This window comes from Pan troglodytes, chromosome 21 (assembly GCF_028858775.2).
Source record: "Pan troglodytes isolate AG18354 chromosome 21, NHGRI_mPanTro3-v2.0_pri, whole genome shotgun sequence".
NCBI lineage: Eukaryota > Metazoa > Chordata > Mammalia > Primates > Hominidae > Pan > Pan troglodytes.
This window is the reverse complement of record NC_072419.2, coordinates 8,375,931-8,400,390: the sequence shown is the minus strand read 5'-3', so window position 1 is coordinate 8,400,390 and position 24,460 is coordinate 8,375,931. Positions and strand designations below refer to the sequence as shown.

Below are 24,460 nucleotides of genomic sequence, written 5' to 3'. Positions count from 1 at the left end.
TTTAGCTGGGCATGGTGGCGGGCACCTGTAGTCCCAGCTACTCGGGAGGCTGAGGCAGGAGAATGGTGTGAACTCGGGAGGCGGAGCTTACAGTGAGCCGAGATGGTGCCACTGCACTCCAGCCTGGGCAACACAGTGAGACTCCGTCTCAAAAAAAAAAAAGGTGTTTTAGACCCTCTGAGGTAAGAAATGCTCTTGTTCAAGTGACCTAGAAAAGAACGTATAATAGAGAGGCATAATGGATGCAGAAGATTATGTATGGCCTCTCAGGATTTCAGGTAATTTGCTTGGCTTACTCAGATTTTCTATACCCACAGGAAAGTCTTTGGTGTATGTAGGCTGACAGAGTTTTATGGTATACATATATTTCAAACTATTAAGAATTAATTTGTCCTGTAAGTATGGTAAAAATTTGTACTTTATTGATGTACTTTAACCCCAACATAGTTCTTTTTTATATTAGAAGGTTGGTGCCACAGTATGATGGTCTTTCCTTTCTGCGTCCACCTTAGCGGGGAGGGCAAGTCCTTTCACGGTGGAAGATCTGAGCTTTCACGCTGGCTTGCCAGGCTAGATGGGACATAACAGACCACCTGGTTCAAATCTCCTCACTTGCAGATGAATTTATACTAGGTTTGTCTTTGCTCAGAGCCTACAAATGATATTCATGTATGATCTTTGATTTCTGTTGCAGTAACCCTGTAGATGAAGGGGAATCCTTTCTGTGCCAGGTCTCCTGGAATGAAATGCAATCTTGAATTGGGGTGGTCATCTGGCTCTTTTGGTTTATATTCAACCCTAATTTTGCATTTATTATTCAGAAATACTCAAAGTAAAAACAAAAGGGGCAAGAGAGAGGGGCGAGGAGGAGAGAGAGGGGTGAGGACACTGCTTCTTCATTTCAGTGCTTTGATCTGCCAGGGGACAACAGGCCTGAGCAGGCAATGCAAGCCCCAGAGACTGTTATTAGTTCTTTTACTTTCTTTCTGAGAAACTGCTCCAGGAAAGGTAAAATCAGAGTCATCATGGTAATATAATACATAGAAAACCCTGGTCAAGATATTTTAAATTTTTACTTTGTAAATATTTAAGTGTTATCCTTTAAACAATCATTAATATTTTGTTTATTCCTGCTTTTAAAAAAAGAGTGATGAGAGAAAACATTCTTGTTTCTACCCCTATCTAGGGAGAAAGGCTTCAATCTTTCATCATTAAGCATGTTAGCTGTAGCATTTTGTTTTTGTAGATGTTCTTTTTAAAAAAAATTTTAGTTGACACATAATAATTATACGTATTGAAGGTGCACAGAGTGATATTTTGAAACAGGCATATGAAGTATAATGATCAAATCAGGGTAATTAGGATATCCAGCACTTCAAACATTATCATTTCTTTGTGTTGGGAACCTTCAAAATTCTTTCTTCTCGCTTTTTGAAAAATGCAGTAACTTATAGTTTACCATATGCACCCTACAGTGCTGTGGAACATCAGAACTCATTTTTCATATCTAGCTGAAATTTGTAACCATTCACCAACTTCTCCGTATCCTCCCTCCCCTCCTACCCTTCCCAGCCTCTGATAACCGTAAGTCTCTACTTCTATGGGCTCCATTTTTTTTTTAGTTCCCACATGTAAGAACACGTGGTATTTCTCTTTCTGCGCCTGACTTATTTTACTTAACAATGTCCTCCAGGCTCATCCATGTTGCTGCAAATGACAGGATTTCATTTTTTTTTTTAATGGCTGAGTAGTATTCTATTGTGCACATAATACCACATTTTTTTATTCATTCATCTGTTGATGGACATTTAGGCTGATTCCATACCTTTGCAATAGTGAATAGTGCTGCAATAAACATGAGCATCCCTTTGAGAAACTGATTTCCTTTCCTTTGGATAAATACCCAGTAGTAGGATTGCTGGATTGTAAGGTAGTTCTATTTTTAGTTTTCAGAGAAGTCTTTATACTACTTTCAATAATGGCTCTACTAATTTACATTCCCACCAACAGTGTATAAGAATTTCCCTTTCTTCACATCCTTGCCAGCATTTGTTATTTTTTGTCTCTTTGATAATAGCCAATCTTAACTGGGGTGAGATATCTCACTGTGGTTTTGATTTGCATTTCCTCATGGTTAGTGATGTTGAACGTCTTTTCATATATTTGTCGGCCATTTATTTGTATGCCTTCTTTTGAGAAATGTCTAATTAGATAATGTGCCCACTTTTAAATTGGGCTATTTGTTTTTGGTTGTTAAGTTGTGTGAGTTCCTTGTATATTCTGAATATCAGACCGTTGTTGGGTGAATAGTTTGCAAACTTTTCTCCCATTCTACAAGTTGTCTCCTCACTCTGCTGATTGTTTTATTTGCTGTGCAGTAGTTTTTTAGTTTGATATAGTCCTATTTGTCTGTTTTGTTGCCTTGTTGCCTGTGCTTTTGAAGTCTTATCCATAAAATCTATGGCTATAGCAATGCCCTGAAGCAGTTCCTCTGTATTTTCTTCCAGTAGTTTTATAGCTTCAGGTCTTACATTTAAGTCTTTAATCCATTTTCACGTGATTGTTGTGTACGGTGAGAGATAGAGGTCTAGTTTCATTCTTCTGCATATGGATATCCAATTATTCTGGCACCATTTATTGATAAGATATCCTTTCTCTGATGTATGTTTTAGGGGTCTTTATTGAATGTCAGGTGAATACACAGATTTATTTCTGGGTTTTCTACTCTGTTTCATTTTTTTATGTGTCTATATACCAATACCATGCTGTCTTGGTAACTGCAGCTTTATAGTATGTTTTGAAGTAAGGAAGTGTGATACCTCTAGCTTTGGTTTTTTTGCTCAGCATTGCTTTGGCTATTTGGGATCTTTCGTGGTTCCATACAAATTTTAGGATTTTTTTTTCTGTCTGTGAAGAATATCATTGGTATTTTGATAGGGATTGCATTGCATCTGTGGATTGTTTTGGGTAGTATGATCATTTTAACAATATCAGTTCTTATAATCCATGAGCACAGGATGTTTTTCCATTATTTTGTGTTCTCTTAAATTTCTTTCATCAGTATTTTGTAGTTTTTATTGTGGAGGTTTTTCACCTCCTTGGTTAACTGTATTCCTAGATATTTTATTTTATTTTTATAGCTATTGAAAATGGGATTGCTTTTTAAATGTGTTCTTCAGCTATTTATTGTTGGTGTATAAAAATACTACTAATTTTAGTGTTGATTTTGCGTCCTGCAACTTTACTGAATTTGTTTATTAGTTCTAAGAGGTTTTTGGTGGAGTCTTTAGTCTTTTTCTATATATAAGATCATATCATCTGCAAAGAGGGATAATTTGACTTTTTCTTTTCCAATTTGGATCTTTTATTTCTTTCTTCTGCTTGATCATTCTGATTCAGACTTCCACTACTATACTGAATAGGAGCGGTCAAAGTGGGCATCTTTGCCTTGTTCCAGTGCATAAAGGAAGAAAGGCTTTTGCTTTTCCCCATTCAGTAGCTGTGGGTTTGTTATATATGGCCTTTATTATGTTGAGGTATGTTCTTTCAGTGCCTAATTTGTTAAGAGTAAGTTTTATTTTGAAGGGATGTTGAATTTTATCAAATCCTTTTTTCTGCATCTATTGAGATGATCATACGGTTTTTGTCTTTCCTTCTGCTGCTGTGATGTATCACATTTATTGATTTGTGTGTGTTGAACCATCCTTGCATCCCTAGAATAAATGTTATTTGATCATGATGTATTATCTTTTTGATGTGTTGTTGGATTTAGCTTACTAGTATTTTGCTGAGGATTTTTGCATCGATGTTAATCAGGGGTATTGCCTGCAGTTTTCTTTTTTATTATTTCCTTGTCTGGTTTTGGTATCAGGGTATCAGTTAGTATAAATTCCCCTTCAATTTTTTTGAGCAGTTTAAGAAGAATTAGTGTTAGTTTGTTATAAGTTTGGTAGCATTTAGCAGTAAAGCTGTTTGGTCCTGGGCTTTTCTTTGTTGGGAGAGTTTTTTATTACTGGTTCAATCTTGTTACTTGTTATTGGTATGTTCAGATTTTCTGTTCCCTTCTAGTTCAATCTTGGTGTGTTGTATACGTCCAGGCATTTATCTGTTTACTCTTGGTTTTCAATTTGTTAGCATATAATTGTTCATCATAGTCTCTGATGATCCTTGGTATTTCTGTGGTATCAGTTGTAATGTCTCCTTTTTCATTTGAGGATCCAGTCTCATTCCCCTACATGTGGCTTGCCAATTATCCCAGCACAATTTGTTGAATAAGGTGTCCTTGCTCCACTTACATGTTTTTGTTTGCTATGTCAAAGATCAGTTGGCTGTAAGTATTTGGCTTTATTTCTGTGGTCTCTATTCTGTTACATTGGTCTGTGTGTTTATTTTTATACCAGTACCATGACCATTTTATCTCTTTTTATGTTTTTTGACTTAAAGTCTATTTTATCTAATACAAATATAGCTAATCCTACCTGCTTTTGGTTTCTATTTGTGTAAAATATCTTTTTTTATCTCTTCAGTTTCAATCTATGTGTCTTTACAGGTGAAGTGAGTTTCTTGTAAGCAGCATATAATTGTGTTTTGTCTTTTTTATCCATTCAGCCAGTCTATATCTTTTAACTGGATATGTAAAGTGTTTACATTCAAGATTGTAATTGATAGGTGAGGAAGTACTCCTGTCATTTTCTTATTTGTTTTTGATTGACTTGTACATCCTTTGTTTTTTCTTCCTCTCTTATTGGTTACTTTTGTGATTTGGTGGTTTTCTGTAGTGACAACATTATATTTCTTTCTCTTTTTCATTTGTTCATCTGCTCCACCAGTGATGTTTACACTTCTGTGTGTTTTCATGATGGTAGATATTTTCCCTTAACTTCCAAATGTAGAATTCCCTTAAGGAGCTTGGGTCTTGAGAGGTGAGTGGGATCCAGTGTGAATTTTCTCCCTGAAACAATGCAGTCACATGAACTCCAGGCAGCTCCCATACTAGGCTTATGACCTGTAAGGGCCAAGAGGTTCTCCTGTGGCTAGGATTATAGGTGTCCATGGTGAGAATGTGCATCACTGTGAATCTCTTGCTTACCATTTTCCCACAATGGGGAGTTCTTCCTGGCACTGAGCTGATCCCAGCCAGGGCAACTGCTCACTTGCCTTTCTTTCAGTGCATCAGAGGGTTCCTGTCACTTCCCTGATGAATTCCAGTGTTTCCTCTTACACACTCTATTCAATAAGTGGTTGTCCACTCTCTGTTTTGATCTTTCTTTGTGAAAGAGGTGAGTGTTGGGTATCTCTAGTCAGCCATGATGTCTCCTTGGTAGATGTTATTTATCAAGTTGAGAAAGTTCCTCTATAATATCTAGCTTTCTGAGTTTTTAATCATGACAAGGTGTAGAATTTTGTCAAATGCTTTTTCTAATGACTTGATGCAGTCATCTGATTTTTCTTCTTTAGACTGTTATTGCAGTGAACTATACTGACAGATTTTCAAACATAGAATCAGCCATGCATCTTCATTCTGCTCATTTGGGGTTTATTTTGCTATTTTTTCCTAGGGTTTTTCTTTTTTTTTGAGATGGAGTCTCGCTCTGTCACCTAGGCTGGAGTGCAATGGCATGATCTCAGTTCACTGCAACCTCTGCTTCCTGGATTCAAGTCATTCTCCTGTCTCGGCCTCACGAGTAGCTGGGACTACAGGCACCCACCACCACGTCCAGCTAATTTTTGTATTTTTAGTAGAGATGGGGTTTCACTATGTTGGCCAGGCTGGTCTCAAACTCCTGAGTGCAAATGATCTGCCCACCTCCAAAAGTGCTAAGATTACAGGTCTGAGCCACCATGTCCAGCATTTTTCTAGCTTTTAAAGGTGTGAGCTTCGATTATTGATTTGAGATCGTTTTTCCTAATGTAAGAATTTAGAGATAGAAATTTCCCTCTCAGCATTTCTTTAGCTGTATCTCACATATTCATTTTCGTGCATGTGCGTGTATGTGTGTGTGTGTGTGTGTGTCTAGATAACAAGAAATTTGAAAATAAACAGTACACTGCTAAATAACCCAAAGGCTTCTGTGTGGACACATTTTTTAAAATTTCTCTTGGGTATTCTCTAGGGGTGTAATCGTTGGATCATATGGTAATTCTGTGTTTAAACACTTGAGGAACTGCCAGATTATTTTCCAAAGCAAGAATACCATTTTAAGTTTCCACTACCATATAAGGGTATCTCATTGTGGTTTTGATTTGTATTTTCCTGGTTATTAATGACATGGAGGATCTTTTCATGTGCTTATCTTTGGAGAAATGTCTACTTAGATACTTTCTCTTTTTGAAAATTGAGTTATTTGTATTTTTATTATTGAGTTGTAAGTGATTATCTATCTATCTATCTATCTATTTATCTATCATCTATCTGTCTATATCTATTTTCTAGATACCAGTTCCTTCTTAGATATATAATTTGGAATATTTTCTCCCATTCCATGAAGTATTTTTTTACTTTATTATCCAAGGTCGTGAAGATTTATCCCTACATTTTCTTTTAAGAGATTTACAGTTTTAGCTCTTGCATTTAAATCTTTGATCCACCTTGAGTTAAATTGTTTACATTGTATATGTATGTGGTTATCCAGTTGTCCCAGAATCACATTGAAGAGACTATTCTTTCATCATTGAATGGTCTTAGCATGCTTGTTGAAAATCAGTTGACCACAGATGTGTGGGTTTATTTCTTGACTCTCAATTATATTCCATTGATATATATGTCTATCTTTATCAGTACTAAATTTTCTTGGTTACTATTGCTTCATAGTTAAGTATTTCTTTGGATATACCCAATAATGAGACTGCTGGGTCAAATGCTAATTCAATTTTAAGTTCTTTGAGAAATTGCCAGACTACTTTCCGTAATGGCTGAACTAATTCCCATTAGCAGCATGTAAGTATTCCCTTTTCTCCACAACCTTCCTAGCATCTTGTTTTTTTTAAAACTTTTTAATAGTAGCCATTCTGATTGATGTGAAATGGTATCTCATTGTGGTTTTGATTTGCATTTCTCTAATGTTTAGTGATGATGAGTATTTTTTCATATGCTTGTTGGCTATGTGTATGTCTTATTCTGAAAATTGTCTGTCCATGTCCTTTGCCCACATTTTCATGGAGTTGTTTGTTTTTTGCTTGTTAATTTGTTTAAGTTTTTGTAGAGCCTTGATATTAGGCCTTTGTCAAATGCATAGTGTGCTAATATTTTCTCCCATTCTGTAAGTTGTCTGTTTACTCTCTTGATAGTCTCTTTTGCTGTGCAGAAGCTCTTTAATTAGGTCCCATTAGTCAATTTCTATTTTTGTTGCAGTTGCTTTTGGAGTCTTCATGATGAAATATTTACCAGGCCCTATATCCAGAATGGTATATTCTAGGTTATCTTCCAGGGTTTTTATAGTTTATAGTTTTAGGTTTTACATTTAAGTCTTTAATACATCTTAAGTTGATTTTTGTATATAATGTAAGGAAGAGGTCCAGTTTCAATCTTCTGCATATGGCCTGCCAATTACCCTTACTAGGCAGTTTTTATGTGAGGTTGAGTCAATCTAGTTATTAGATGAAAAGTACCCTAAGTTTGGGTACTGATAATGCTGTGTTTACTTTCAGTGCACCCAGGCTTCTAATTCCTCTGTTGCCTTGTGTTCTGGGTGGACTTGTTTGCAGGAGATTTTTCTCAGTGGATGCTTTACCCTCTGCTTTAGGTCTTCCCTTTGCACACCTGTGCCTCAGAGTGGGTCCTTCTTTGTATCTCCCCTTTATCAGTAGTAGACTGCTGTTACTTATTACTCAGGACCTATTAACCTAGTTGGGGCGGGGGGTGTATGCACAGGGAGCTCTGTTGTTATGGTTCAGTCACAGTGTTAGTCACTATGGTCCAGGGTTCCAGAAGTGGAGACTTCTCAGTGGTCCTTCCCTTGGGCATCTCAGTAGATCTCTAATGGTTTAGGCCCAGGACATTTTTCTATCCTTTCCCCAGTGGTACAAAAGGGTTTTCTTTCTGTTCCTTTACCTGAGGAAAAGCAGATTTGCTGTTCTTTCCAGCTGCTTAATGCTTTGTTCCATATGGGAGACAGATGTGAAGAATCTGGGTGGGGCTTCGGGCTCTTTCCTACAGTAGCTGTTGCCCACGTCCCCTAGGTCTGCACCATGAAGGAACCTTTCTCTGAACTCTCATCCTGACCCAACCTTTCTGAGAATCCAGTAAAGTCTGTGGAGAAGAGCCTGCATGTACATGTAAATTTCTTTCATGTCCATGGATCTCTGGGGTTCTATATTCTCATGTTAGCCCACACATACTCACTTTAGCAATTTGGCAAAAAAACTTTGAATTTTTCTTACCAGTTTATTTGGCATCCAGCCTCTGCCCCAGGGAGGCATTTGCACATGGCTCATGTCTTCTTGGAGGCATCTGTTTTTCTTTAGATTTCGGATTAGCCAATTGCCCTGCAACTTCAGCTCTCTGATCAGTTCAAGAAAAGATTTTATTTTGTAGATTATACAACTTTAAATTTTTGTTGTTAGAGTGGAGATGACACTCTTTCTGAATTTTATCATCCTAAGCAGAAGCTGAATTTCCCTGGATATATTTTCCATATAGAACTCATAGGATTTGCTAATCTGTAGAGTGAGAGAGAGAGAGAAGTCAGTGATGTCCCCAAGATTTTGGGCCTAAGAGACTGGAATAACACATTGCCGTCAAGTGTGTTAGAAAAAGCAGCACATGGAGCACCTTTGGATGGGGAGATCAGGCATTTAATTTTGAACATGTTGAGTTTTAGGGCTGTAATTGGAAACCCTATTGTCTCTCATAACATTTCCATTTCTGAGTGTGATGCTTAAAAACCTCTGTTCTTCAAACCTCCACCTTTAGATAAATAGCATATTTTCTAAAGGAAAGGCTCCCTGCACTTCCCACAGGATTGTGAATGAATAATAAGGGTCTCCCCCATCTCAAGAGGGAAGAATAATGAGGACCTTCAGACACGCATGCATGAAGTTGGCACATATTTCTAAGGACAGCAGTCTGGTTTCTTGAATATTTCCTCAAGAAGATAAGTTGCTATGTGAATAATGAAATTTTGTTAGAAGCAAATCTTTCTATTGTCTTTACAAGTTGAGAAGGTCAAGGACAGTTGAGCCCATGGCAAATACCTCCAGGACCCTAGACCACCTAAGCGGAACATAGGAAGAGGCTGCAAAAACAAGTCATGCCTGCATTAGCAACCACCCACCTCCAACCTACATGAGAAGTTGAAGAGTAGAGAGAAGCTGTATTTTAAATGTATTTTAATAAAGCAAATATTAAAACAAGTATTTATAAGTATTTTTCTTTCCATACCAAAAGCCTGCTTTGACAGTAAAGCTTGTTGACACATAGTTCAAACACTTCCATCCTGCCTTTTAAGAAATTTATTCTGCTTTTCAAGGAAGGTATGTTTCTATTTTATCTACAAACCTTGTAGACTGGCCTTATGGTTTATAGCAATATAAAAACACACAAAGTGATGTGTTTTTTAAATGAAATTATGTAACAACACATAATGTATGTATTTTACCACTCTTACAAAGATAACTTACAGTAAATAATGTTAACAATGTTAGTTTTACTTTTAAAATACAGCATTTTAAAATCTCTAAGCTCAACTTGAAGATATCATAAGAACAGTAAATTCGATAAAAATGAGAAATTACATTCCCATTTCTTTAACAATTTGTAAATTCCAATTATCCTGAACATTTAATACCACTTACATAATTTGTTAATCACATTTTCTTAAACATTTGATAAGAGATTTAATATTGTGATCCAACTACCACAAAGGTAGACTTGTGTACTTGACAGATTTTTCTAAACACTTGACAACTCAGGATTCAAACAAAAACACAAAATAGCATATCAAAAGTTAATCACTCAGTGGGAAAACATTTAGACCACAGGCTTTGATTCATTTCTTGAATAATTTTGTTATATCTTCCTCTTTTAGGCTGGCTGCAATGAGCTATAATTGCACTACTGCACTCCACGCTGGGTGACAGAGGAAGACCCTATCTCTGAAAATAAAAGAAGTATATATATATATAAAAGTATCTTCCTCTATTATAATTTAATTCATTAAGCCATTTATTTAGATGGAAACTTGGCCCCCTGACATGTGCTATGAAACAAATAGAAACCTAGAAATTTAGTGCCTATTCAAATATTAAGACAGACACTGGTGTGGTGACTTTTGACTATCGCTTCATTGGGACGTTTTTTCTTTCTGATCAACTTAATGAAAGTATAATTTACTATAATTAAGTGTAGCCATTTTTACTGTAGAGTTCAATGATCTTTGATGAACGTGTACACCCATGTAACCACCACCCCCAATCAAAGTAAAGAACATTTTCTTACCAGAATAAATTTCCTCTCCCTTTGCAGTCATGCTCCCCAGCCCTAGGTCACCACTGATCCACCTTCTGTTACTGGAAGGTTAGTTTTCTTCCCTGATTTAGAATTTCATATGAATTAAATCAGATAGTATATACTCTTGCGTTTAGTTTCTTTACCTTAACATGTTTAGAGATACTTGCTGTTGCATATGTCTGTAGCTTTTTATTTTTATTGCTGAATAGGATTTCATTGTAATATACCACAATTGGTTTATGTATTTGCTGATGAATATTTGTGTTATTTCCAGTGTGGGATCATTATGAATAAAGTTGCTACAAAAACAAAAGTACAGAGAAGCAGGGAAAGGAAAGATCTTTGGAAGGAGTCGTTAAGGGCTATAGCAAGTTTCCTCCCATCCTCAGGGTCAGGAGTGAGGGGGAAGTACCTGAAACCAAGCAAGAGAACTCTCAGACAACACTTCAGAGATCTTGACACTTATGCCAAGGGTTTGGGAGAGCAGAAGGGCTTGTACTAGAAGTGGTAGCTCCAATGGCCTAAGGCAGCAGAGCAAAAAGAGGCAGGGCTGCGCCCAGGGCAGCTGCACTTCCTCCAGTGGTGGGACAATTAATCTGTAGAAGTTCCATCTCATTACACATGACTTTCCTATAAATATTGAGAGTCTCCATCAGCCAACACAGTTTTCTATGAAGTCTGGCCATATCCCAGTCACTTCAAGGAGTCTGATCCATGTCATTACAGATATCCCAGTGAAGGGCTAAATAAAACTTAGTTCATGATTTTTGCAAGTGAGAATGGAATAAAAGCTAATCAGATTCAAGGTTTGGTTATCCTTTGAACTCAACATTATGTTCTTGACAACTGATAAAAGCAAAAGAATTTAGACATACATCTTGCCCAAGCAGAACTAGTTTGGAAGGCTTTCAGGGAAAAGGCTGCTTAGAAGCGTGAGACCAGAATGGGGAGAACTTGTGTGTACATTTCTACTCAAGTTTTTCCATTTTCCTTCTCTAACATCTTCTTTTGTCATAATCATTGTTTCTCTTTATAGGCACAGACTCAGAGATTAGTCATTACCTTGGACCTAAACTTTTTTTTTCAAATATACATTTATAGGTTGCTACCATTTTTCAGTGGCCTGAGGAAAACTACTATTTTGAAGTAAAGTAATACCATAGAGTATTTTATGTACCTTCATTGTCTTTTACTGGCTTGATGAAGCCAGTCACGGCCCCCACCCGCTCTCTTTTTTTTTTCCTTAAGCAGATGAAAGGAAAGGGCAACCTTATTTTTTCTAAAAATCTATCTTCTTCTGACATGTTGGAGGGCTTATGTATTTTGTTTTATTCTCGTTCAAAGCCTTTAGCTTAAGCTATGTCAAGGCTGTCTATAGCAGTTGACTTCTGCTTTCTGCTGGGTCTTCAATTCCTGTTCCTCCTGCCACAAAAGAGCGGTTGCTGATGCTACTTTAGAAAGTGAAGTCATTTGCCTTTTCGGATAGAATGAAGAAAGCCCGGAGGAGGCTGCAGAATCTTTTCACATGGTGAATATAGCAGGAAGAAAGAAAGGGAGGGAGGGAGGGGAAAAGAAGAAAGGAGGGAAGGAAGGAAGAAAGAAAGAAGGAAAGAAAGAAAGGAAGAGAGAAAGAAAGAAAAAGAAAGAAAGAAAAAGAAAGAAGAAAAGACAGAAAGAAAAAGAGAAAGAGGGAGGGAAAGAAAGAGAAAAGGAAGGAAGGGAAAAAGAAAAGGGAAGGAAAGAGAAAGACAGAGAAAGAAAGAGGAAAGAAAGAAATAGAACTTTCTGTCTTACAGAACTAGATGCTGCTCCTGGAGGCCTGGGTGTGACTGTGACGGAGACTCTGGAGCCACAGGATAGACCAGGGAACTCATTTTTCCTGCCAGGTGAGGTCTGTAAGATTTTGATTTGTCTATAATCTGGAATAGAATTGTGCCTTCAAATAAGTGACTTTTCTAACTTTAGGTTATACATGGTGTGATACTCACTTAAAAATAAGTGCATTTTCCTTCAAATAAACTGTTTCTTATGTACAGCAATTTGTAACTTAACAACAGTGGGGTTCTCCTTGGGTGTCTTGTTTTGCATTCTGTAGGTAAAGAGCTGAATTTAACACTGGTTGCAAGAAAAAAAACTCCCAAGTGCATTTTAATTTCTCTTTCTCAAATTTCTTTTCTTGGATATGTAATATTAAGTGTATACGACACCAATTTAATAAATATCCTATACATTGCCTATATATAAGACCTCTTCTGGGGAATTTGAAAGTTATCAATGTTTTTAAGCAGCATCAGTTCTCATGAATGAAATAGCTTGTGTACAGGATGATGAGCTATTCGTTAAACATAATCATTGTGCAGGAAGTAGTAGGGGTGGTGTTTTGTTCAGAGTTTGTATCAAAATACCCATTCTCCTAGGCTTTATGTTCTCAACAAATGACTACATTTTATAACATAAAATGTGAAGTTGTTTTGTAATTGGAAAAGGGGACAAAGAACATGTACTGCCATTAGGAAATATCCTTTTGTGTTCAGCTTTGTCATACACTTTTTTAGTTCAGTTAATTTAACTGTATAAAATCTTTGTAAATTATGACAACTGTACCTTCTATTTCAAATGGTGGAATGGTGCAGCTTATTTGGATATGGTTAGAAATTAGGCACATGCAACAACCAAGTCCAAGTGCATTTCTAGTTACAGGTTTCTTAATTTAGTAAGAACATTATTTTTACCAATATAAGTAATTTTACCTCTGTGTTGCACTTGTCAACTGATTTCAGTATGAATCACAATAATGTCAAATGCTTAAACTACAAGAGTGAATTTCCAAAAGACTTTCGATTTCATGAATTAAATGAAAAACATTAAATCATGATTTTCTATTTGAATCCTCTGATGGCATCATTTAACTGCTGACTTCTCTTAATGGAGCCAACACATTGACAACCATTGCTTCACTTTTCATGTGTGCATAAAAAAACTTGGAGAAAGTAATGAGTATAATTAACTTAGAAGAACAGTCTTTTGATCTAAATGAAGTCATGCTTCATAAAGTAATAGGTAGGCTCACCTTTTGTAGCCCTCATTTTAATCATTATCTTTTAGCACCCTCTTCTTAATGTAGCTATTAACTTTTGAAGTAGATGCTGATGGTTCTTGTGATTGGCAATCTGTGTCTTCTGATTTCCATCTAATCAAGCTTTTTCTAGGCTGCTGGCATGAGACTGCACTTTGCTTTATCATTGAGTGCCCCTCATGCTGTTCTCAAAAAGAAGGGGTTAGTTACACTGTGACCAAGTGCTAAAAAAAGCACTTCGCTCACTACACATGTATCTCACAGCCTATAAGGTGAGAGCACGGCAGAAGCTGCAAGTACAAAGTGGAGGTTTACTAAATACACCCCAGCTTCAGTTAATGCAACTATTGACAATAATACTTTGTTAAAACAACAACAAAAAGGACAAATACCCAAACAAGCAAAACATGAGGACAACAGGTATAACCCGAGACTGTTCCAGTGAAACCAAGCCATAGGCTTTCCATAACTGATGATAAGGATGCCAGCTCTGTGGATTAACAAGTGGGAGGGACCAAAGGAATCCCAGAGGGAGGAGTTGGCCTTGGAGAGGCAAGAGAAATTCTGCAATACCAGATAAGAAAAAGTGTCAGTAGGTCCACAGCACCTGGAAAAGCCAGAGGTCAGTGACTGACAACATACAGTAAGATTCATTCAACACTTAGCAATTTCCTGTTGTTTGCCAAGCATCAGGTATGACAATTAGTACTATTTATTCAGCATCATTGCATAACAAACACTTTATTTTATTTAATCTCCACAAAAGAGTGTAAGGTAAGTATTGCTACTTCTGGTTTACAGGGGATAAAACTGAGCCCAGGAGGGGCCAACTGACTTGCCCAACTCCTGGCCATTCCCTTCTGTTCTGGGCATTTCTCCTCTGCCTCTCCCCATTTCCCTGCCTACATGAGGAGTAGATGGGAATGGTGACTTCCCATCTTAAAGGTGTTAAAATCTGTGTGACCTTCTCTCCCACAGAGGTTTGATTATCGTTTTCTCCTCCCATCATTTCTCCTCCCTTTCCAAATGACCCCTCCCAAAACACATCCTTGTTTAACTAAACCTATTTCCTCTGCTGGCAAGAGAGAGGAAATGGGTTTTGATTGTGTTGCAAAAACGTCAGGGGTCCACAACACACTTTACATCTGATTCAATTTTATGTTTTATCATTTTATATTACTAGAGAGACTTTGTTTTTACTTTTTTTAATTTAAAAAGAAAAGAGGTTTATTTTGCTCATGACTGATGGCTGGAAAGATCAAGGCTAGGCATCTGCATCTGGTGAGGGCCTCAGGTTGCTTCCACTCAAGGCAGAAGGGGAAGGGGAGCTGGCATGTGCAGAGATCACATGGCAAGAGAGGAAGCAACAGAGAGAACAGGGGAGATGCCATGCTCTTTTGAACCACCAGCTCTTAATCATAAGAAATCACTCACTGTGCCCACCCCCCCCGCCCTCTGCAGGGAGGGTATTAATCTATTCATGAGGGATCTGCCCTCATGATCCAAACACCTGCCATTAGGCCCTACCTCCAATATTGGGGATTGTATTAGTCTGTTCTCACACTGCTAATAAAGACATATCCAAGACTAGGTAATTTATAAAGGAAAGGAGGTTTAAGGGACTCACAGTTCCACATGAGAGGGGAGGCCTCACAATCATGGCAGAAGGCAAAGGAGGCACAAAATCATGTCTTACATGGCGGCAGGCAAGAGAGCTTGTGCAGGGGAACTCTCATTTATAAACCCATTGGATCTCGTGAGACTTATTCACTACCACAAGAACAGTATGGGGAAACTGGCCCCATGATTCAATTATCTCCACCTGGCCCCACCCTTGACATGTGGGGGCTATTACAATTCAAGATGAGATTTGGGTGGGGACACAGCTAAACCATATCAGGGATCAAATTTCAACATGAGGTTTGTAGTGGACAAACATCCAAACCACAGCAAGTGATCAATTCACCTATCAATAACCAATAAGCATATAAAAAGCTTCTTACTCTCTAGTAAATAAAGATGGCAAATTAAAATAATAAAATGTAATTTTCTATCCATCAAATTGAGAACTTAAAAAGTGATAATTCCTCAAGCTGGAGAAAGTACAAGGAACCAGACTCCCATTATCTGCTGGCGGGAGTGTAAACTGTTGCAACTTTTCCTTCACGGAAATACCTACCTAAGAATGTTTCGATCTGTTGTATTAAGTATCAGATGGCAGGTTCAGAACAGTGCATATGATTTTCTCTCATTTAGAAAATGTACCAGTGGTCTTCTCTGGAGAGTGGGGCTGAGGGTCTAAGTAGAGATGGAAGTTTTTTTTTTTGAGACGGAATCTCGCTGTTGCCCAGGCTGGAGTGCAGTGGTGTGATTTTGGCTCACTACAACCTTCACCTCCCAGGTTCAAGCAATTCTCCTGCCTCAGCCTCCTGAGTAGCTGGGACTACAGGTGCCTGCCACTGTGCCAGGCTAATTTTTGTATTTTTAGTAGAGACAAGGTTTCACCATGTTGGCCAGGCTGGTCACAAACTCCTGACCTCAGGTGATCCACCCACCTCGGTCCTCCAAAGTGCTGGGATTACAGGCATGAGGCACCACATCTGACCCATTTCATTTTATATAAAGATTCTATATCAGGACATAGACAGCTGCTCAATTAATACCTGTAGAGTACTCCAACTTATGGAGCTATCAACCTTAGTTTACAGTCTTCTGTTAATGGATATGTAAGTTGTTCCCAACCTTGGGCTACTAAAACAACGCTGCAGTGGATGGCCTTGTACATGTACATGCGTCATCCTGCTCAGGTGGAAGACACCCACTGGAAGTGGCATTGCTGGGTCAGAGGGTATGTGTGTTTTAAGATATGTAGCTATTGCTAATGTTTTCTTCTTGATGTTGAAATAATCAACACCCCCCACCACCACCCTGCATCCCTTGAACATAGGTAGGGAAGGTGATTTTACCCTGATTTTGCAGATATTACAAAGACATTGAAATTCCACGATGGTTCATATTGTGCCTAGGCAAGCACCCTTATTAAGGCTCAGGAGTAACTCAGATGTGCTGACTCCTAGTAGAGTGTTCATTCCTCTTTTCCAAGCCATTAACCTAAACGATGCCCTGGATGAGATTGGAAAAAAGTGAGGAGGGGACCAAAGAGTGGCAGCTGTCCCAGATGCTGTGTCTTCATCTGGCATTTTCTCCTTATAACCAGTGCTATGAGAGGGAGACCATTTGCTGCCTCATTTATAGATGAGGACACAGGTTTAGAGAGGGGACCTGACTTGTGAGCAGGTAGAGGAGCCAAGGTTTGACCCCCAGCTGCCTGACACACAGCCCTTGTCTCCGCAACACCCAGCTGTGCTTGCTGAAGTGTAGGGAAATGCTTCAACCTTCTCGTTCTAAACTGTTGTATTGTTCTGTTCTATATCACTAAACATTAAAAAAAAAAAAAAGAAAAAAAAGGCTTCTTCTTGTATGGGTAGGAGGGGCTGGCTTGACAACCCCCATCAGAAAGATCCTGCAGGCATTATATGTTATGTTGAACCTGTCCTAAAAGGTATGTCTTGGCATTTAGGACTCTTCTTACATGTGCCATTTCTCCTTCATCGAGCAGCATCCATGGAGCTGAGTCCAGCCTCCTGCCTTTCAGCAGACCACACTGAAACCACCTTTGCAAAATTATGAGAGACAGTGAAAGAGATCTAACTTAACTGACTCCATCTTGCTTCTAACCTCCAAGCTGTCCTCGTTCATTCCTGGACATAGGCTGAACTAACTTTGGGAGAAACTTAGTTTATAGTTTAAACAAAGATGGTAACAGCCCTTTCCCAAAGCAGACCTTCTTGCCTGGAGACTAGAATGCCTTTGTAGGACTAACATTAGCCACAAGATGAGAAATTATGGTTTAGGAGTCATGCAGCTGGAGGCTACAAGATTCTGACCCTCCCTAAACTGCTCCTAAGATCAGTGCTTGAGATATTTGGCAGACCCTGAACTTGATGGATCAGCCGGCACCACCCAGATCCAAAAACTGGCTCATCTGCTCTTATGGCCACCTGCCCAGGAACTGACTCAGCTCAGGAAGACAGCTTTGACTCCCTATGATTTCATCCCTGACCAATCAGAACTCCTGGCTCACTGGCTTCTCCTTACCCACCAACTTATCCTTAAAAACTCTGCTCCCCGAATGCTCGGAGAGACTGATTTGAGTAATAATAAATCTCTGGTCTCCCGCAAAGCCAGAATTGTGTGAATTACTCTTTCAAGCAATTCCCCTGTCTTCATAAATCAACTCTGTCTAGGCAATGGGCAAGGTGAGCCCCTTGGGCCATTACAACGTGCCCACCCACTCATGGCGCCGAAGACTAAGGATGTGGGAATGAGACATTTCCTAGAGTTCTCATGCCCCATGTGAGCAAGAGTTTACATTCTTTTTTGGGCTATTAGGAACCCAAGGTCTTCTGTTTATGGGTACAGAGTAACCATAGGGAGCCCAAGGGGAGAACTACAGAGTAACCAGCCCTGGGCACCCAGAAGGGAGACTTCTCCCTAGAATTGCATTAAGTCAAGAATCTGAAAGGGACAAGGGAGGTGGCAGTCATTGTTGGGGATGTTGAAGTTCTAGTGCTTACTCTTTGATGAACAGGGAAGCTTGGCAAAACACAGGAAATGCCCAAGTCATGCATGGGGGATGAGAAGACAGAGCCTTCATTTCTCTTAGTCTCAGTTTTCTCATCTGTAAAATCATGACAATCTTGGACTCCTTTAGGGGAGTGGAAAGGACTTAAGATTCTCTCTGTAAATCACCTAACACATTGTAGGCACTCTCCCAAATCACGTGTTATTTCAAGGCTGTGTGATCTCAGGCAACCCAGTTCCCTTTGCTGGGCCTGTTTCTTCATATGTAGGGTGTAGATAATTATACCAACCATTCCAGGATGTTAAGAGGATACAGCTAATCTGGGGAGAGAATAGACCAGTAAATGATGGGGTTGTTTTCCCAAGGTTGTGTGATCTTGGTAAAGTCTTGGCTACCCTCGAGTCCTCAGTTTTCCCATTTGTGAAATGGTGATGATCATGGTCACCATTATGGACTCTGTGGGGATTGGAGAGGATGTGCACAGAGTTCTGGATGGTGGTGGTGTTAGGGTTATTACTGAGTGTCAGTAGCACAGTGGTTAGGAGAGCATGGGTTGGAGCCCCATCACCTGTGCCACATCTCAGCTCTGCCATTTCCCAGCTCTGTGATCTGGGACAAGGCACTCCACCATCGTGGGCCTCGGTATCCTTACCAGTCAATTGTAACTCAATTTGGGAATATTTTCTCCAACTCTATGTGTTGTTTGTTTACTCTGCTGATTATTTATTTTGCTGTTCAGAAGCTTTTTAGTTTAATTAGGTCCCATTTATTCATTTTTGTTTTTGTTGCATTTGCTTTTGGGGTCTTAGTCATGAATTCTTTGCTGAGGCTGATGCCTAGAAGAGTTTTTCCAACCTTGTCTTCCAGAATTTTTATAGTTCTAGGTTTATATTTAAGTCGTTGATTCATCTTGAATTGATTTTTGTATGAAGTGAGAGATGAGAATCCAGTTTCATTCTTCTACATGTAGCTTGCCAGTTTTCCCGGCACCACTTATTAAATAGGGTGTCCATTCCCCAACTTATATTTTTGCATGTTTTGTTGAAGATCAATTGGCTGCACGTATTGGGTTCTATTTCTTTGTTCTTTATTCTGTTCCATTGGTCTATGTGCCTACTTTTATACTAGTACCATGCTATTTTGGTAACTATAGCCTTGTAGTATAATTTGAAGTCTGGTAATGTGATGCCTTCAGGTCTGTTCTTTTTGCTTAGTATTGCTTTGGCTATGCAGGCTCTTTTTTTTTTTTGTTCCATATGAATTTTAGGATTGTTTTTTCTAATTCTGTGAAAAATGCTCCTAGCGTTTTTATGGGAATTGCATTGAATTTGTAGATTGCTTTGGGCATTATGCTCATTTCCTTAATATTGATTCTTCCAATCCATGAGCATGGGATGTGTTTCCATTTGTTTGTGTCACCTATGATATCTTTTAGCAGTGTTTTGGAGTTCTTGTTGTAGAGATTTTTCACTTTCTTGGTTAAGTATATTCCTATGTATTTTATTTATTTTACAACTGTTGTTTGTTTTCCTAGGTATTTTATTTTGCAGTTGTTTGGGACTGAGTTCTTCATTTGATTCTCAGTTTGGTGGTTGTTGGTGTACAGCAGTGTTGCTGAGTTGTGTACGTTGATTTTGTAACCTGAGACTTTATCGAATTCATTTATCAAATCTAGGAGTCTTTTGGAGGAGTCTTTAGGATTTTCTAGGTATATAATCATATCATCTGCAAAGAGCAATAGTTTGACTTCCTCTTTTCCCATTTGAATGCTCTTTATTTCTTTCTCTTGCCTAATTTCTGTGGCTCCAGAACTATGTTGAATAGAAGTAGTGAAAGTGGGCATCCCTGTCTTGTTCTTGTTCTTGGGGGAATGCTTTCAACATTTTCCCATTCAGTAGGATATTGGCATAGGTTTTTCATCTATGGCTTTTATTTTTTTTGAGGTAGGACTCTTCTATGCCTAGTTTTTTGAGAGGAGAGTTTTTACCATAAAGGAATGCTGGATTTTGTTGAATGCTTTTTCTGCATCTATAGAGATGATCATATGGCTTTTGTTTTTAATTCTGTTTATGTGATGTATCACATTTATTGACTTGTGTATGTTAAACCATCCCTGCATCCCTGGGTTGAAGTCCACTTGATCATGATGAACTATCTTTTTGTTGTGCTGTTGAATTTGGTTAGCTAGTATTTTGTTAAGGATTTTTGCATCTATGTTCATCAGGGAAATTGGTCTGTAGTTTTCTTTTTTTGTTATGTCCTTTTCTGGTTTTGATAATAGGGTGATACTGGCTTCATAGAATGATTTAGGGAGGATTCCTTCTTTCTCTATCTTTTGAAATTGTTTCAGCAGGATTGATATCAATTCTTCTTTGAATGTCTGATAGAATTCAGTTGTGAATCCATCTGGTCCTGGACCTTTTTTTTTGTTTGCCATTTTTTTGATTACTGATTCAATCTCACTACTTGTTATTGGTCTGTTCAGAGTTTCTATTTCTTCTGGATTTAATATAGGAGGGTTGTATGTTTCCAGGAATTCATCCATTTCCTCTAGATTTTCTAGTTTATGTGCATAAAGGTGTTCATAGTAGTCTCAAATGATCTTTTGTATTTCTGTGGTGTCAGTAGTAATGGCTCCAGTTTCATTTCTAATTGGGCTTATTTGCATCTTTTCTCTTCTTGGTTAGTCCAGCTAATGGTCTATCTATTTTGTTTAGTTTTTCAAAGAACCAGCTTCTTGTTTTATTGATCTTTTGCATTTTGTTGTTGTTGTTTGAATTTCATTTAGTTCTGCTCTGAGCTTTGTTATTTCTTTCCTTCTTCTAGCTTTGGGTTTAGTTTGGTCTTGTTTCTTTAGTTCCTTGAAGCATGATATTAGGTTGTCAATTTGTGCTCTGTCAGACTTTTTGATGTAGGCATTTAGTGCTGTAAACTTTCCTTTTAACACTGCTTTTGCTGTTTCCCAGAGGTTTCAATAACTTGTGTCATTATTATCATTCAATTCAAATAATTTTTTAATTTCCGTCTTGATTTCATTATTAACCGAGTTATCATTCAGGAGTGGATTATTTAATTTCTATGTATTTGTGTAGTTTGGAGGGCTTCTTTTGGAGTTAATTTCTGGTTTTATTCCACTGTAGTCTGAGATGATACTTGATATGATTTTGATTTTTAAAAATTTATTGAGACTTGTTTTGTGACCTAGCATATGGTCTATTTTGTGCTGATGAGAAGAATGTATATTCTGCAGTTTGGGGGTAGAATGTTCTGTAAATATCTGTTAAGTCCATTCGTTCTAGGTTGTAATTTAAGTCCATTATTTCTCTGTTGACTTTCTGTCTTGATGATCTGCCCAGTGCTGTCAGTGGTATATTAAAGTCTTCTACTATTACTGTGTTGCTGTCTGTCTCATTTCTTAGATCTATTAGTAGTGGTTTTATGAATCTGGGAGATCTAGTGTTAGGTGCTTATAAATTTAGGATTGTAATATCTTCTTGTTGGATTGATCCTTTTATAATTATATAGTGACCATCTTTGTCCTTTTATACTGTTGTTGCTTTGAAGTCTGTTTTGTCTGATATAAGAAAAGCTACTCCTGCTTGCTTTTGGCTTCCATTTGTGTGGAATATCTTTTTCCACCATGTTACCTTGAGTTTATATGAATCCCTCTATGTTAGGTGAGTCTCATGAAGACAGTAGATATTTGGATTGTGATTTTTTATCCATTTTGCCATTCTGTATCTTTTAAGTGGAGCACTTAGGCCATTTACATTCAACATTAATATTGAGAAGTGAGGTACTGTTCTCTTCATCATGTTAAATGTTACCTAGATAATTTTTTTTCATTGTGTTATTGTTTTGTAGGCCCTGTGAGTTTTAGGCTTCCAAGAGATTCTATTTTGGTGCATATTGGGTTTTTGTTTCAAGGTTTAGAACACCTTTTAGCATTTATTGTAGTGCTGGTATGGTAGTAACAAATTCCCTGAACATTTGTTTGTCTGAAAATTACTTTATTTCTTCTTTATTTATTAAACTTAGTTTTGCAGGGTACAAAATTCTTGGCTGAAAATTGTTCTGTTTAAGGAGATTGAAGAGAGGACCCCAATCCCTTCTAGCTTGTAAGGTGTCTGCTGAGAAGTCTGCTGTTAGTTTGATAGGTTTTCCTTTGTAGGTTTCCTGATACTTTTGTCTTACTGCTCTTAGAATTCTTTCCTTCATGTTGGCTTTAGATAGCCTGATGACTATATGCCTTGGTGAAGATGTTTTTGCAATGAATTTCCCAGAAGTTCTTTGAGCTTCTTGGATTTGGATATCTAGATCTCTAGCCAGGCCAGGGATATTTTCCTCAATTATTCCCTCAAATATCTTTTCCAGACTTGTTATTTTCTTTTCTCCCTAGGAACATCAATTATTCTTAGATTTGGCCATTTTACATAATCCTGTATTTCTTGGAGACTTTGTTCATTTCTTTTGACCCTTTTTAAAAAAATTTTTGCCTAATAGAATTAATTCAAAAGCCTTGTCTCCAAGCTCTGAAATTCTTTCTTCTACTTGTTTTAGTGTATTATTAAAAGTTTCTACTGCATTTTGTAATTCCCTAAGTGTGTCTTTCATTTCCAGAAATTCAAATTGGTTTTTCTTGATGATATCTATCTGTCTAGAAAATTTTTCATTCATATCCTAAACTTAGAAAAATTTTTTATGATGGTTTTCACCTTTCTCTGATATCTCCTTGAGTAGCTTAATAAGCCCTTATCTGGTATTTTCAAATATTTCATCTTGGTTTGCATCCATTGCTGTAGAGCTAGTGTGATCCTTTGGGGGTGTTATAGAACCATATTTTGTCATATTACCAGAGTTTATATTCTGGTTCCTTCTTATTTGGGTAGGCTATTTCTTCTAACTATTCTTGAATTTATGTTTGATTTGACTAAGTTTGTTGTTTGTTTTAATTTCTTTTTCCCCTTAAGGATGAGACTTTAATACTTATAGTTAGTTACAGCCTAATTTGGTTCTTGGTGCTTCCAGGGATGAAGACTGTAAGAGTTCCCTGGTTATAAAGTCTTTGTATAATGGCTTTCCCACATGCTAGTTGTAGTAGGGGCCAATAGGGGAGGTGTCCCTGGGTAGGGACTAGTTGTGGCTACAGCAGATGGGCAAATGCGATACCCAATGGTGGGCAGAGGTCCCAGTTTTGACAGAGGTTCTTGGAGGAGCTCTCAGTGAGTTGCACTGAGGTCTTATCAGAAGGAAGGGTTGAAGCCACCTTAGCTCCCCTGCCAGGTTCAGCAGGAAATTTATTCACCTCTCAGAAACACTCCAGTCCTAGTACTCCAGCATTCAGATCAGACAGGCACCTCTTCATGGGTAGGAATGTTGATGTTCAAGTAGAGAGGAATTGTGACTCTGTCTCTTGTGCAAGCCGGCACCTGGAGGATGCTCCTCCTGTGGGGATGCCATCACCCTGACGTGTTCCAGAAAGGGCGTCTATAGTTTAACCCACACTTAACTCCCATGGGAGAAGCCCTAACCGTGCCTGTGGTGGTGGACAAGGGAGAAAAGATATTTCCTTATCCAAAGCCCTTCATGGGCACCAAGGCTGTCTGACTGTTGGGCTAGAGCTGAAGATTTTCCCTGCTGAGGCCAGCACTACAATCGTGCCTCTGTTAACTTCCCACCAGTGGAAATATCTGATGCTCAAGTCCTGTTGTCTGGATTCCTTTGTCTCACAGGATGTTCCCTTGATGTGGTGCACTCCCCCTTCTCCTAAGAGTGGGGATCCCTGGGAGCCAGGCTACTCTAAGTGTTATTGTTCCTCTGGGTCTAGCCATCCAGTGAAGTTGCCACACTCCAGGCTCATGTTGGGGAGTGTCTGCAAGGGATCTGGTGATACAACCTGTCCTCAAGTCTCCCAGCAGTGGGTAGCAGCACTAGCTCTAATGGTGGTAGCAGGTGAGTGATGTAGACTCTGTGAGATTCCTTGTTTATTGATAGCCTTAGTGTACTCACTTTCTTGAATACCAGTTAGAGTGGAATGATCTAATCATATGGACAGGCTCAGGACCTCCTGGTTAGCCAGAGTGGTGCAGGCAGTAGTGATAACTGAGATTTTACAGCTGTCTTCTCCTTCTTGGGCGCAGTGCTATTCCACCAGGAGATGCTATCATGGACTGTGTTGGTTGGCTTCCAGCCAGGAGGTGACGCTTGCAAAAGAGCACCAGCCGCTGTAGTAGCAGTAGGATTTTTGCTTGCCTTATGTTGCCCAGTGCGGGTACTCTGGTTTCTCAGGCAA

At 38.4% G+C, this 24,460-nt stretch overlaps 1 protein-coding gene across 1 annotated transcript in view; it reads left to right on the top strand.

The window, feature by feature from the left end:
* SIRPG (signal regulatory protein gamma) overlaps positions 1–24,460 on the top strand; it is a 166,818-nt gene that overhangs the window by 128,210 nt on the left and 14,148 nt on the right. Inside the window, exon 11 of the mRNA XM_063803317.1 lies at positions 12,244–12,333. Coding sequence (XP_063659387.1) covers positions 12,244–12,333 — 90 coding nt within the window. The remainder of the gene's footprint in view (positions 1–12,243; positions 12,334–24,460) is intronic.